The sequence below is a fragment of the Phyllobates terribilis genome, unplaced genomic scaffold (assembly GCF_046119375.1).
Source record: "Phyllobates terribilis strain yellow unplaced genomic scaffold, ASM4611937v1 Scaffold_7__3_contigs__length_470593459, whole genome shotgun sequence".
Lineage (NCBI taxonomy): Eukaryota > Metazoa > Chordata > Amphibia > Anura > Dendrobatidae > Phyllobates > Phyllobates terribilis.
The window spans coordinates 236,999,847-237,016,045 of NW_027362767.1; the positions used below are offsets into that span (position 1 = coordinate 236,999,847).

Consider the following 16,199-nt stretch of genomic DNA (forward strand, 5'->3'; position numbering starts at 1 on the left):
AAAGATTTAAGGCCCCTATAAACATTGGGCTGATCTGTCTGATCTGTACTGGTTTGGCCACCGGCTGACTGGTCAGTAGAGGTCGCTTGCACATGTCTGATTTCAGACTGATTACATTGTTCTCCCAGAGATTAGCCGTCAGTCGGCAGCTCTTTCATAGTGAACACAGGAGCGCTCAGCTGCCCACGGTCTGTGTATGGCCAGCTTCTGTACATTATATCCAACCAATGGTAAGCAATAAACGCAACTTCCCAAGTTGTGCAATAACGCAACATGGTTTACTAGTGGGATTTTTGACTGTCATCAGGTTACTTTCACACCATTGCAATGATTCCTTTTATCGTTGTGACTAGTGTCTGGTTGCACTCTTTTTGTACAGAAAATCTTTAGCTCTATCTTAAACATTGAGGCGGTTCTGTCTTCACTACTGTTGGCTATAGAGCAGTTGTTCCAGGTTGTATTGGCCCCCGTTCGGCTGCACTCCTGTGATTCCTGTATCTGGATAAGCTCTCCGCTCAGCCTGCACTCAGTAGAAATGCCAAACTTGTTCTGGAGCCCTCAGGGCTGTACAGTTGCATCCTGAATAGAAACCTTTGTGCACATCGGGTTCTGTTGTGAGGTGGTGTGTTTTTTTTCTTTTTTTTTTTTTCTTTCATCCATCTGATCTGGGTGAGATAAACCTGGCACTAAAAAATATATATATATATATATATATATATATATATATATATATATATATATATATATATATATATATATATATATATATATATATATATATATATATATATATATATATATATATATATATATATATATATATATATATATATATATATATATTTATTATATATATATATATATATATATAATTTTATATTTCACATTTAAGGAGATTTTTGGGGTAGCTGGTTGTCCTACCACTTTCCTAAATGAATTTGCACATAATCTATTGAGCTGATACATGGAGCTATGCGTCTTTAGACCAGAGTCTTCCTCCTACCTTGCACTCATGTGATGAATGACATGTACAAGCTTCCCACTTTTACCAGCTATAGAAAATTGAATCTTGTTCAAGACCGACGTCGTTAACGGGAAGGATGCAGGAAAGGTAGAAGTCCCAGTGCCTGTGCCGCCCTCGAGACAGGATGAGGATTGCTAACAAAGGTAATTTCAGAGAAAAGAAATGAATCCCAGGAGGGTCGCTACCATTTCCTTATTCTGCAGCTACTGTATGAGCAGGGTAGAGGATAATACTTACAACTATTACCAACCCCACCAATCTCTATGGATTGTGTGAATTCTCTTCACCACAATCCAGTTACATCACCCTCATGTTTGTCAAAAAGTGTTTGGTTAACTTTCATCTTGTGTATGGCCAACTAAACCGCCAGTCTTGGTGGGACTGGTTGACCTCTAAAGTGTATTGGGGTGTCCGACTCTCCCCAACTGTAGATTGGGAAGGGGGAAAAGGTGTTCTATTGGGTTCTTGTGTATGGGGAGAAATGAGGCGCTGCCCAATGTCTGACAGTCACTTACTGTACTCTCTTGACGAAGAACACTGACATCCAGATGTATGGCCAACTTCAGGCTAGGATCCCATGGCGCATATGGTGCCTGTCCAAAGTGTACAGCTACTTAAGAAAAAATTGCAAATGGTGGTTTTACAGAATACAATAATCACATGACCACCTCTGCCAGGTAGTAATCATAACACTCGTGTGCAACTTTTTTTTTTTCCTCATGACTTATTGAGAACTTGAAATATATGTATTTGTTATAAAAAAATATATATTTTTTGCTGTGATTTAAAAAAAAAACAAAAAAAAAAAAAAACTGCAGCAACCAAGAGCACAACCTTAGACTTTGATGAAGGAGGAAGAAATGTGGTTAAAAGCTATGGTAGAACATGCTGGATGAAGACTAGGTGCTAGAGAAGGTTGGTAGTAATGACCAGCAATTGCCTCCTCTGTACAACCCCATAAGCTAGATCTTGCCATACAATATTTTTTTTAATAAGTGTTTTTTTGGGGGGGGGTTTTTTGTCAGAAGTGATTGGGTAGAAATTTGCTGTGTGGTGTAGATATCTGTTCACATATATGAACAATGTGCAGCAGTCAGACTGCATTGTTAAAGTAGCAAAAACCTGGTGATAGGATTAAAGGGAACCAATCTAAGCAGCATGATGTAGGTGCAGAGAACCTGATTCCACTCATGTATCTTTCTGACCAGATTTGCGTTCTCTGAATGCTGAGCTCTGTATAATCCTACCCAAGCCACTGATTGGCAGCTTTCTGCCTATGCAGTGTATACAAATCTGTGAACCAGTGGTGGGAGCGGGGTTAGACAAAGCTCATTTATTTTATTTATTTGATCTTTACATGTGATGGGGATATACATAGCAAAAACCTTTACATAATCTTAACAATTAGGACCCTGCCCACGAGGGCTCAGTCTACTAGGGATGGGTGAGGATACAGTAGGTGGGGGTAGAGGAGGTCATGCAGTAATGTGGTGGGGGTAGAGGAGGTCATGCAGTAATGTGGTGGGGGTAGAGGAGGTCATGCAGTAATGTGGTGGAGCGGTGGTTACTGCAGGTAGGCTTGTCGGAAGAGGTAGGTTTATGTTTTATTAATATGGAGGACTACCTGGCAGCATGGTTACTACTCTAGTGATAAACTCCGTGCTGAGTTTATCAAAACTACAGCAAGCAGCCCAGTAAGTTTACACATCGCTGGTATTGGGGGTCTGTCTCTCTAAACTGTGCTGCTCAAATTAAGTGGTAAACTGTTTAATAGTCCCTTTAAAAAGGGAACCCGTCTCAAACGTACATAACTTTCATAAGCTTGGTCAGTTAAAATAAAAAAGCAAAATCCTGTGACCTCAGAAATTGTTCTAAATGTTCATGGAGACTTTTTTTTAATATTGGAGAGGAGAGTAAAAAGTGGTTCCGCTTCTGGACCTGCCCCATAGCTATGCTTAGAGTTGAGCTGCAATACTAGACTCTACCTATAGACAAGGGTGGCACTGTTTCTAGAGTAAGAGCAGTCCCTCGGTTCTAATCTGATGATGGGTGATATCTGCTTTGCATATCTCCGGCCCAGTTGAATGGCCATGGTTAGAAGCCATATGAGTACATAACAACCTTGCATCCTGGCTGTTTGCATGATCCACTTTTATTCTGTTTCTTTAATGCCACTCCCTAATCTTGTAAGAACTTGTAGGAGAAGTCTGGATGGTTCCAGTAGTGACAATGTATACATAGGAAGCATTCATGTATCTGAGCCAGGAATGCAGCTTATTTCCTCTTTATAAGCCTTCTCCTCGCAGCTGTTCCATCCAGCGGTCATGGTCGGCTGACATCGATAAAACTGCAAGTCCATAGCCATATATCTCTTGTAGGTTCTGTCACCAGAGTCCACATGTGCTTAGACCATGTGCCTTCGTTAATCTATTAATGACTGTTGCCTCAGGGTCCATTATGGCTGCCATTATCATAAAAAAGCACTAAAAATCATAGAAGTTGTCATGCGTGCCAACCAGTAAATATATTCCTGGAGGAGGCTTCTATAACCCGTCCATTCCTGCAGGAACATTCCTCCTCTTGCCGTGCAGCAGGTCTGTCAGTAAAGAATGCTGGGCATTGCACAACCGGGAAGGACTGAAGTAGATTTGTCTTCTGGAAAGGTAGAATTCACAGTCTAGCCACTAATCACCATCTGGTATTTAGTAAGGACTAATGGCCCCATAGGTGTAAAGATAAGATTTGCATTGAGGTGTGCATCTGATAAGGGGGTGCATATTGCCTGTGCTGCATCTGATATACATATTTTTTCTGCATTGTGGCACTCCCAGTCACTCTGAACTGCAGCCAGACCCATTGACTTGAATAGGGCCATGCTGCCCCTGGCATGGCTGTGGCACAGCATTGCTTCCCCTGAAACATTCCCCATTCTCCAGATTGGTTGGATGGGTACAGAGGTCTTTTTCCCACTCGCCATGGACATGGCATATCCTCGCCATATGCGATCACTTTGGGAATCACTTGCTGCTAGTAACCATATCATTGAATAGGAACTTGTGCAAATTTCTGCATTGCATCAGTGTATGACCTGTAAGTTGGAATATATAGCACCTATAGAAAGGTGAGACCCTTTAAAGGGTTAGTCTAGGATGATTCATTTCAATGGACCCAAGCTGTCACATTAGAAATAAATCATGGGGATTTGTGGTTTCAATCTAATCTTATAGAACCCATTTTAAAAAGAATCTGTCACCATGTTTTGACTTATGGAAGTCTTGGTATGGCTGTACAGGTGCTTGTCCCCTAATAATTAAAAATAAATAAATAAAAATGAAATCTGATGTGCTAGTCATGAGAAATAAGATGTAGAAGTCATATGCAAATCAAGCTGTAAGTGCACTGGAGGAGTGTCACTGTACTTGGAGGAAGAAGTCCAAGCTCGCTGACACGCCCCCTCAGGGCATTTCAAGCCTGATTTGCATATTTCTAGTCCTGATTTCTCATGACTGGCACATCAGTCTCTACAAAAGAGGTGTCCTTTTTCTAGGGGGACAAGCTTATACAATCACTACTGCCAGATGTGTAAACGTATAGACATGTTCCTTTAATGTACCTGCAGACATTAGATTAAATTGGTGCCAATGTTGCCTGAATTGGATCAACTGTCTAACGGCCACAGTCTTTGACACTGGGAAAACGATCAGGCATGTTGGATTTCAACATGCCCAATCCTTGGTCCCAATGAGGGAGAAGCGGCTGCCAGAGGTATTTCCTAAAGTGAAATATAAATGTATGTTTGTCCCTGCTGAGTGATGTGAGCTAGCTCCAGTGGCTCTCCCACCCCTGCAAAATCAAGTGTTTTTTTTTTTTTTTTTTTTTTTTTAACCCCTTAGTGACGAGACCAAATTTTTTTTTTATTCTGAGATGTCACTATGTGGCAATAACTCTGGAATGCTTCAACCTATCCCGGTGATTTTGACTTTTTTTTTTTTTTTTGCAACACATACTTTATAATAACGGTAAATTTAGGTGGATATGTTTTTGCATTTATTTATAAAAAAAATATCAAAGGTTGACAAACTTAAAAGAATTTTCAAACGTTGAATGATTTTTTCCCTTTAATACAGCCAGTCACACCACACAAATATTAACATTTCCCTCATGTCTGCTTTACATCAGCACCATTTGTAAAATGTTCTTTTATGTTAGCATTTTAATGTGCTTCTATGAAGCATTGTTTACTGGAATGTTACAAATACTTCTCATACATCCTAATATGCTGTGTCCAATAGTGCCCTGGCATAGGATGGATGGGGATAATAAATGTGCACTTATGGTCTTGCAGTTTCCTTTGTGCAGGCTAGGAAAGTATGCTGTTACATGTGATTTCTTCAGCTTCTCCTTCCTGCCCAGTGGAATGCTGCTGGGCATGGATGGGCACTGCCCAGTAATAACTCTGTGCATCCTGGAGACTGCATGCATGTTTATGGCTTGGCACAGCTCTTCGGTGATGCTCATGTGGCTGCCATGTAGCAGAACAGTGTTTTTTTGTTTTTTTTTTACTAGAGGAACATATGATTTCACTCTGTTCACCAGGTTTGTTTTGGAGGCCCTTATTGTGCAAGGAAGTGGGGCTGTGACCAAGGCATTAATCTGCCCCCCATCTCCTTCACAGCTCCATCCCCCTAAACTGTACAGGAGGGGAGGGAGAGGAGATTCCTGGCCGGCCGCTTCTTGCTCGTGTTTGCCATATATGGCCAAAAAATGTTGGAAACTGCAGCGATTAGTGGAGAAGCCTGCTAGCCATGGAAGTGGCTTCACAAGGGGTGGGGATCTTGGGGCTGAGCCTCAGACCCTCTGACTCAGACTACTGATCATGTCCTCATTCCTTCAGACTTGTTGGTAAAGTTTAACGCTTGGCATGCTGGCTTCCAAGCACACAATCTCATGCGTAACATTCTGCCATCCGTTTTTAACTCCTTAGGATGTTTCTGCTGCTGAATTTGTACATACTTGGTCCCCCCACCCCCCACCCTTTCCTCTCCATGCTTATCATTCACCTGGTATTATTGGCATGCAATACTTTATGCTTTTTTTTTCATAAATGCAAAGTAATAAAATTCATTATTTAATGAAAAAAGAAAAGTTGCTGGGCATGGTCACAAGATTCATTCAGGACTTCTATCTCATTTAGCTCCATCCAGTGTTACCAGTCATGCATACAACTAATTTTGCTGTGTAATGGGAAAAAATATAACTTGTATTACGTTAAAATTTCTGATGTAACTTGTCACTGTTAATCAGCAGCCACCCCCCCCCCCCCCCCCGCCAAAAAAATAATTTTTCTTCCATAGCCCACTTATAACACAAACTAGTCAAAAGCTATGGTCTATGGGATGTAAGGAACGGATGCAACAAATTCTGCATTATGACTAACCTGTGTTGCCCCAGGGTATATTGTGAAATTAAAGACATCTGTACTAATAGTGCTGTATGAAAACACATTTAAAGGGCACCTGTCAGCTGATTAATACATCCCAAACCTGCCCAAGCCAGATCTTCAGACTTTATTGAAAACGCCAGTGTTTTATACAACTTTTACCTGGCTGCAATCGTATAACCAGGGTTTTACTTATGGTGCATGAATCTTCTGGCAAATTCCCCTTTTTAAAATCTTTTGTAGCTGTGGAGCTACAAGGCTCAGCAGAAGTGTATTCAAACAATGTGCAGGTGACCTTTTCTTAAAGAGAAGCTAGCTTCAGAAAATTACTTGGGTTACAAGTATTAAACAACCTTTTTTCTTTGCAAATTTTTTCATTTTTTGGATGGAAGTACAGTATAGTTTTCAGCAGCCACTGGGGCTATTTTAGATCCTAACTTCCTGCCCTTTCAGGAAGCTTTTTTTTTTTTTTTTTTCCAGCAGTTTCTTGATCAGCAGAAGCAGGATTGAAATGATGGGTCACACCTCAATACACCAATCACAATAGCTATCTCACCATTGCTTATTGCAGCCATTCAAAATATGGGGTCAGTCTATTCATTGCAGCTAATGTACACGTGAGTTTACTGAATCAGGAATTTGGGGTCTGATTCCTCATTGCATTTCCACATTTTTTTGGTGTTACTGCAGTTTTTATTTGCATCTAATTCTTGTGCATATTTGATAAAATCACAAAACTTTTATTTTTTTGCAGGGTTTGTGGTTTCTAAACGTTTCACCTTCATTTGCAACTTTTTTTGAGTTTTTTTTTTTTTTTAGAATTTTTCTGCAAATTTTAGTGTGCCTACCCCCCACAGTGGCAATGAGACAACTGCAGGATTTATATATATATATATATATATATATATATATATATATATATATATATATATATATATATATATATATATATATATATATATATATATATATATATATATATATATATATATATATATATATATATATTATATTTTTTGTTTTAATACAGATTGTAATATCCAGAGGGTGGGGGGGAGGCATTGCAAAAATTAATAAAATGAACACACAATCAAGAAATTTCCTTTTTAAAGGGTTATTTGAGCACAAAGTGCTTGCATATTAAGATGGTCTCCTGACCCTTTGCTTCCTGTGCAGTGGTGCTCCCAACCACCTGCTGTGCAATGAACTACTGCAATGTCTCTCCAGAATAGGGCTGTGCTGCAGGTTCCTGAACACTGGGCTGGCATTGTGGGTGGGGATACTTCTGCAGCCTCTAAAGTCAGGACCCTCTTAATCCCAAAAATAAAGTAGTAGGAGTAGGATACCTGGCAGGTTTGTCACTTGGGGGTCTGAAAAAGCTGGTGTAACAATTGTATCAGTAAATGGAAGTTTTTTTTTTTTTTTTTTTTTTTTTTTTTTGACCTTGTGGCCTAAAATTAATAGTCCATGTAAAACCACCTGAAAGGGTGGGTGTCTCTGTAGGGGGCACACTGGCTACCTAGTGTCTAATCTGTCCAGCCCTGGTTTATTGGGGAAAATTAAGTCCTAGCAGATTTGTTATATGGTAGGAGACTGATGTTAGTTGTAGTTCCACAAAAGACTTTTTTTTTTTTTTCGTGGCAGTCTTTAAGTCTTTGCCTTGGTTCTGTCTGTGATCTGATGTATCTGGTTTCGTTAAACTTTGTTTTGCTGTATATGTAGCACACTGACCGGTTCTCCAAGCCTGGGAAACTTCTGAGTTTAGTGTCAAGAAGAGAACGTTGGCGTCTGTTCCAATCTGAACAAGGAGCGGCAGGAAAACACGAAATCCAGTAGCACAGGCCTTATACGGGAAAAATCCCTATAATGTGAACTCGCTAGTCAGACATCTGACGTTTCCGCAGTCTTCAGTTCACAGCGAACCCTTCACAGCAGTCATTTCTATAACATTTGCTAACTGCTTTGGGACGGTGGGAGTTCAGCCGGGGGGGAATTCCTTTTGTGTAATGTGGGATGAAATGTCATTCTACAATTTATTGAATTATGAGGCAATGGAAGGTTTCTAAACAGATGAGTTGAGTTGTACTTTAGTCATGTAGCAGCCTTAAATTGGTATTACTGGACAGTAATGCTGGTTAACCCCCTATCTAACCACTTTCATTACGCCATTGGGCATTTTGTTGTGCTTCCCATTCCCCTCTGGTTTACAAGCTTGGGGCAATACAATCAGTTTAGACTTTCCTGATAAAATCTAAAAAAAAAAAAAAAAAAAAAAAGAGCTGCTAATGTCTGCCTCTTGCATTGACTAATGTAAGTGAAGAATCCGAAAACTGTATGTAGTATTACAGCCAGCACTAGTGAAGCTCATTGGGTAGTATTCACATGTAGTAGTTGCTGTACAGCTGAGATCTGCATGCAAACATTTGACAAATTGCAGTGGATTTTGCAATTATTAAAGGTGAAAAGTTTGAAAACTGTAATTTTGTTTTTTTTCTGCTTCAGTTTAGTCTTGCAGCTCGTCTAGACCTGGATTGTGGGTGGTCTTCTCTTTTTGGATAGAACTACAGTATGATCAGGGGCTTACACTGTGTGCAGAATTATTAGGAAAGTTGTATTTTAGAGGATTATTTTTATTATTGATCAACTATGTTCTCAATCAACCCAAAAGACTCAAATATCCAAGTTTAATATTTTTGGAAGTTGGAGTGGTTTTTTTTTTTTTTAGATTTGGCTATCTTAGGAGGATATCTGTTTGTGCAGGTAACTATTACTGTCCCAAATTATTAGGCAACTTAATAAAAACCAAATATAATCCCATCTCACTTGTTTATTTTCACCAGGTAAACCAATAACAGTGCACAAAAGAAATAAACATTTCTGACATGCTAAAACAAAAAAATAGTGATGAATATAGCCACCTTTCTTTATGATGACACTCGGCAGCCTTCCATCCATAGATTCTGTCAGTTGCTTGATCGGTTTTCAATCAACATTGCGTGCAGCAGCCACCACAGCCTCCTAGACACTGTTCCGAGAGGTGTACTGTTTTCCCTCCCTGTAGATCTCACATTTTATGATGGACCACAGGTTCTCTATGGGGTTCAGATCAGGTGAACAAGGGGGCCATGTCATTATTTTTTCTTCTTTTAGACCTTTACTGGCCAGCCACGCTGTGGAGTAGTTGGATGCATGTGGTGGAGTAGTTGGATACATGTGATGGAGCATTGTCCTGCATGAAAATCATGTTTTTCTTGAACGATACCAACTTCTTCCTGTACCACTGCTTGAAGAAGTTGTCTTCCAGAAACTGGCAGTAGGTCTGGGAGTTAAGCTTCACTCCATCCTCAACCCGAAAAGGTCCCACAAGTTCATCTTTGATACCAGCCCATACCAGTACCCCACCTCTACCTTGCTGGCGTCTGAGTCGGAGTGGAGCTCTCTGCCCTTTACTGATCCAGCCTCTGGCCCATCCATCTGGCCCATCAAGAGTCACTCTCATTTCATCAGTCCATAAAACCTTTGAAAAATCAGTCTTAAGATATTTCTTGGCCCATTCTTGACGTTTTATCTTATGTTTCTTGTTCAGAGGTGGTGGTTTTTCAGCCTTCCTTACCTTGGGCATGTCCCTGAGTATCGCACACCTTGTGCTTTTTGATACTCCAGTAACGTTGCAGCTCTGAAATATGGCAAAACTGGTGGCGAATGGCATCTTGGCAGCTTCACGCTTGATTTTCCTCAATTCATGGGCAATTATTTTGCGCCTTTTTTGGCCAACACTCTTCTTGCGACCCTGTTGGCTATTTGCCATGAAATGCTTGATTGTTCGGTGATCACGCTTCAAAAGTTTGGACATTTCAAGACTGCTGCATCCCTCTGCAAGACATCTCACAATTTTGGACTTTTCAGAGCCCGTCAAATCTCTCTTCTGACCCATTTTGCCAAAGGAAAGGAAGTTTCCTAATTAAGCCCACCTTATATAGGGTGTTGATGTCATTAGTCAACACCCCTCCTCATTACAGAGATGCACATCACCAGATTTACTTAATTGGTAGTTGGCTCTCAAGCCTATGCAGCTTGGAGTAGGACAACATGTATAAAAAGTATCATGTGATCAAAATACTCATTTGCCTAATAATTCTGCACACAGTGTATACTGCAGCTATGGCCGTGTGTTCATAGCATTCTCAAATCTTATGAATCTGCTGCCCTTCAGGTGGGAGTGCAAGCAAGTTTTTGCTATGTAATCTAAGAGCAGCATGATGTAGCACTTATCGAACTGGTGCAGTTTTGATAGAATCCCTGATTTCTTGGCTGTAAGTGTCGCAATGGTGAGAATGCTGAGCTGTGTATAACCCTGCGCACACCCCTGACTGGCAGCTTGCTGCCAATCTAAAATTCAGTGGTGGGGGGTGGTGTAACAGATTAGCTGGATTTGCCTGCAAATGAGACCTAGTCCTTCAGTGATCATCTCCTGCTGATAAAACACTGATTGTATCAAACTATGACGCATCTCTGGAATCAGGCTCCTTGCCTTTAAATTATGCTGTGCTCAGATTAAATGGCAAAAAAAGGCACGTGTGTTTCCTGAAATGTATAGGTCCTAGCATGAAGTCTTAAGTCTTGGGGTACTAGTTTTGACTGTCTTCCTCTTGTATTCTGGATGTTGTGTGCTCCAGGGCCACTGTGAAGTCTTGTACATTGCTGCCTGATCCACATTTTGGCTCCTTCCCGCCTCCTCCTTCCTATCCTCTATAATCCGGTGTGTTTTGGAGAACTTTGTAAATATTCCAGTTGTGACTTTGAGCAGCGAACTTCTAGAAGACAGGACTCCTCTCTTCTCCACCTCCTTTTCCCCTTCCTTATGGTAAACTCTAACCTCTATTACTGGCTGGGAGAGATGCATGTGCTGGATGCATTAGTCCTTTGTTATAGTGATTTGTCTTTCGATGTTGTAGGCTGACTGCAGAGGAAAGCTCCTTCCTACCAGAGCTGGAAACAATTAGTAGGCCTTAAACGTGGATGTTGGACAACTGCATCCTCTCCTCCTCCTCCTCCCACTTGGTGCCTGGCTGGGTATTGAAATCTCAGAGTGGGAACACATGGTTTTCTGGGGTTGTATATGTAAGCTCGTGTTGAACTAGCCTGTGCTGCAGGATGAGCTTTCTTATTTTAATAGGGACTGTAAATATGAAATAATCCTATCAATGCGCCCCCTTTATAAACCAAAAGCATCAGCACTTGGTCCATCTGTTACCTAGATGACCATTTTGTTTTAATAGCCATATGTACTACTTTGCCTCTGTAGTGGCTCTTGTTTGGGAAATGGCCCACTGCAAAATTACTTGGTTTCGGGGCATCGGGTACTGGAACTGTGATCCTCTGCAAGGGCTTATGTTTGTTTTTTTTTTTTTTTCTAAGTGTCTTGTGAGACCACTCCTAAAGGGAATCTGTCAGATTTTTGCTACTTAATCTGAGAGCAGAGTCCATGGATGTTGCTTGCTCAGAAGTTTGTATTGAAACTACAGCAATCAGTGTTTTATCAGCAGGATTCACTGCCGGACTAGGTGTCCTGTGCAAAGCAGTCCAGATGTGTAACCCCGCCCCCACCACTGACTGGCAGCCAATCAGTGGTGTGGGTGGGGTTATACATCAGCATTCTGAGCTCTGCTACTTCTACAGCAGAGAAAACAGGGGTTTTTATGAAAACTGCACTAAGCAGCCCAGTAAGTGACATGTAGCTGTAATCTGGCTCTCTGCCCTACATTATACTGCTTAGATTACCTTTAATGCCTTATGTAATCTGTCAAATACTTTGCTGGGTCTCCTGGACTTGGTAAATAACTCCTATAGATTGTATACCTTTTGTGGTAGCGGAACGACACATTTTTGGAAACCCTGACTCTTTCCGGATTGTTCATTTTAAGTGGTTAATTGCGTTGAGCCTACAGTGAAGGTCAAGCATGGTTTACATTGTAGAAGAGACCGCCTACATGTTGAGCATTCTCCCTGGTCTGGCACAGGATTTATCACTTTAAGGAAACTGATGGAGACTAAACATTGTCTGATCCAGGCATACAGCCTTGAGGAGACAGACTGCCATTCACAACTATAAAAATATTTCCAGTTTCAGCACATGAATCTGCAGACTGAATATTAGGTCTGTAAGTTTTATCTTATGGCTGTAGAGAAAATTAAATATTGGACTATGGGTTTTTGATGAAATATTAAAAAAGCAATATGAATGACGTTGCATCGTTGTGTTTTTTTCTTACAGACAGTAAAGCCATTGTTGATGGAAACCTCAAGCTCATCCTGGGTCTTATCTGGACCCTTATTCTACATTATTCCATCTCCATGCCAATGTGGGATGAAGAGGAGGATGAAGAAACCAAGAAACAGACACCAAAGCAGAGGCTCTTGGGATGGATCCAGAACAAACTGCCCCAGCTGCCGGTCACCAACTTCAGCCGGGACTGGCAGAGCGGGAAAGCTCTGGGTGCCCTTGTTGACAGCTGCGCTCCTGGTAGGTGCCATGGATTGGTTAGAGCTACTTTTTTAAAGGCGTATGATCTTAGTTACCATATGGCATAAATGTAAAGTAGGCAGAGGTCCCATTAGTGATATCCACATCTCTCGTGATGGTCGTAATTCCTATTGTATGGGAATTATAACCATCTCTCCAGTGAAAGCCATGCACATCAGAGGGCTGTTGATTAATGGAGGTCTAACTTATTGGATCCCAGTTTACTATAAATCTGGCAGATCTGTCGGTGTACTTCCAGTTCTCACCTTTAAAGGAGTATTTCCATCTCTAAGATCCTATCCCAATATGTAGCAGGTGTAATATATTAGCCAATACCTTCAATTAGAAATGTAGTAGTTTTTCTAATTCGCTACGTTGCTTACCCCATATGCAGGGCATTGCAGTAGCTTGGGTGTCCATGGTTACAACCACACATATAGTGAGTTAGTGGCTAGTGGTCGTAACCATGGATACCTAAGCTACTGCAATGCCCTGCACATGGGGTAAGTGACATAGCGAATCAATACTTCTAATTGGAGGAATTTCCTAATATCATTATTACACCTACTACATATTGGGATAGGATCTTGGAGCTGGAAATACCCCTTTTAAAGTTGTCCACTACTTGGACAACTTCTTGTCATATGTCACACTTGGCCCTGATGAAATAAAGCTTATATTCACCTCGTTCCAACAGTGTCAGCACTCGCTACCTGGGGCTCCAGTGGTGTTGTGACTCGGGCACCCAATCGGCACTGCCGTCACTGTCTCTGATTCCTGTTGAATTGAACATTAAGAGGAAGTTATAGATCAGCTGCAGCCTGAACTTCATCTTCACGTTCGATTTGTCGACTGGGACAGTGATGCCAGCGCTGATTGGGTGCCAGGGTCACGTGTCACAACCACACGAGGGCCTCGGGACCACGTGTGCCAAAACCTCTGGAACGGCGCCAGCACGGGAGGTTAGTATAGGTTTCTTTATTTTATCTGCCCCAAACATTTAGACCAAGGGTTGGCTAAGTAGTGGACAACCCCTTTAAGCAAAAAGTAATGCTTGGAACGGAAATCTTTAAACATTTGTTTAAATAGCCGGCAAAAAATATTGAGTTGAGGGTCTTTTCCATTTACTTATTGATTCTCCCTCCACCTTCTAGGTCTGTGCCCTGACTGGGACTCTTGGGACACCAGCAAGCCTGTGGACAACGCGCGTGAGGCCATGCAGCAGGCTGATGACTGGTTAGGAATTCCTCAGGTAAATGGGCATCTTTAAATGACACATTGGGCTCTGATCACATTTTAAAAAATTTTTTAGCATAAAAGCCAGGAAATCTCCCGGCAGAGGCACCAAATGTGTCCATAAGAGCCTATGTACCCGATGTATGCATAGTGTTCTTTGGCTGGGTCGGTGCATAATGTCAGCACTTTATTTGTCCATAGAGAAGAGTTGCTGACTTGTACAGTACAGAGACGCCATAAATAAAATGTATACTGAGTTTTTTTTGTGCAGTTTTTTTGGCAATGGCGTTATAGACTACAGTATGCCAGTTGCGTACTTTGGAGTAATTGGCTCATATATTGTCACAGCATGTTTAATAGGAATCTGTCTGCAAGGCTTTTGCTATATAATCTGAGAGCAGCATAATTCCAGCAATGTCACTTACTGGGATGCTTGGTGCATTTTTGATAGAATCATTTTATTTATTTTTCTCTGCTGTAGATGTAGCAGTGCTCAGAATGCTGAGCTGTGTAACTCTGCCCACACCCCTGATTGGCAGCTTGCTTATATTGCATACAGAAAGCTTCAATCAGTGGTGGGGCAGAATTACAGGTTAGCCTGACTAGCCTGCACATGAGAACTAGTCAGTGATAATCTCCTGCTGATAAAACATTGATTGTATTGAAACTACAGCACACAACCTAGTAAGTGACACATCCCTGGAATCAAGGGTTCTTGCTCTATTATGCTGCTCAAATTAAATGGCAAAAACCTGCTGACAGATTCCCTTCAGGCACATGACATCAGGGAGCAATGGAGTTAAAGTATTTCTTCCCTGCTTCAGTTTTCTTGCTAAAATGTGTAATGGCCAATTAACCCTTTATTATAGTATTCTATAGTCACTTGACTGAATTTTCACATCTATACTCTAAAAAGACAGTAAAACCACAATTTATTTGTTATCTGTAAAGATGAAAATGTAAATTGAACGATCACTAGTGTCTTTAACCTGTTACTTTCTCCTAGTCCTCTGGATCTGCTTATAAATGACTTTCTTCTACAGGTCATCACCCCTGAGGAAATTGTAGATCCAAATGTAGACGAACACTCAGTCATGACCTACCTGTCTCAGTTCCCAAAAGCCAAGCTGAAGCCTGGAGCTCCACTCAGACCCAAGCTGAACCCCAAGAAAGCCAGAGCCTATGGGCCAGGTATATAATTTTTTTTTTTTTTTTTTTTTTTACATTTTAACATCTATATCTGAATTGCACACATCATATAAAATAAAATCCATAACTTCATGCAGGTATTGAGCCAACTGGTAACATGGTGAAAAAGCGTGCAGAGTTCACTGTAGAGACCATCAGTGCTGGACTTGGAGAGGTCATTGTTTACGTGGAGGATCCTGCAGGTCACAGAGAAGAGGTAAGATACTAAAGGAACCAGTCAGGAAATATGTACTCTCTGAGCCAGTAAACACTCAAAAGATCTAGCCACTGAGGAAAGTTTGCTCGAAGTCTCCCTTTTGCCTTCCTACCCAGCTCAACTTAACTGATGGGCCAGAGGGGCCACCAAGCAGGCTCTTCTCCCTCTACCTGGTTCTCCAAACTGTTTTCTGTAAAGTGCCGCAGTGTTGGATCAAAGCAGTTTATAATACAGGAGGCAGTCTTTTTCTTGTTGTGAATGTCTAGACAGGTTTCCTTTAGCTCTAAAATGATGTGAAAAATCAAGGTATCATACACTTACAGCTAGAGATGGGTGGGTCGATTCACTGGACTGTAGTCCATTGGCCAGGTCAGAAGTTGCTGGCCACTGATTGGGAGGCTCACAAATCTATCCTGACGTGCTTTTGATTAGCTGGGCTGGTGCGATGTCTGAGTTCTACGCTGCAATCATGACGTCACACCAGCTCGGTGAACCACAAGCCTCACTGGGGATCCCAGAAGGTAATATTTGAGACTCCATAGACTACTGACCTGGTTAATGGACTGGAGTC

General features: G+C 41.3%; 1 protein-coding gene across 4 annotated transcripts in view; it reads left to right on the forward strand.

Moving 5' to 3' along the window:
* Nucleotides 1-16,199, forward strand: part of FLNA (filamin A) — a 96,828-nt gene that overhangs the window by 54,914 nt on the left and 25,715 nt on the right. For all 4 annotated transcript variants that reach the window (XM_073639860.1, XM_073639862.1, XM_073639861.1 and 1 more), the window contains exons 3-6: nt 12,739-12,987; nt 14,142-14,239; nt 15,267-15,414; nt 15,510-15,628. In XM_073639860.1, the coding sequence (XP_073495961.1) occupies nt 12,739-12,987; nt 14,142-14,239; nt 15,267-15,414; nt 15,510-15,628 (614 nt within the window). The remainder of the gene's footprint in view (nt 1-12,738; nt 12,988-14,141; nt 14,240-15,266; nt 15,415-15,509; nt 15,629-16,199) is intronic.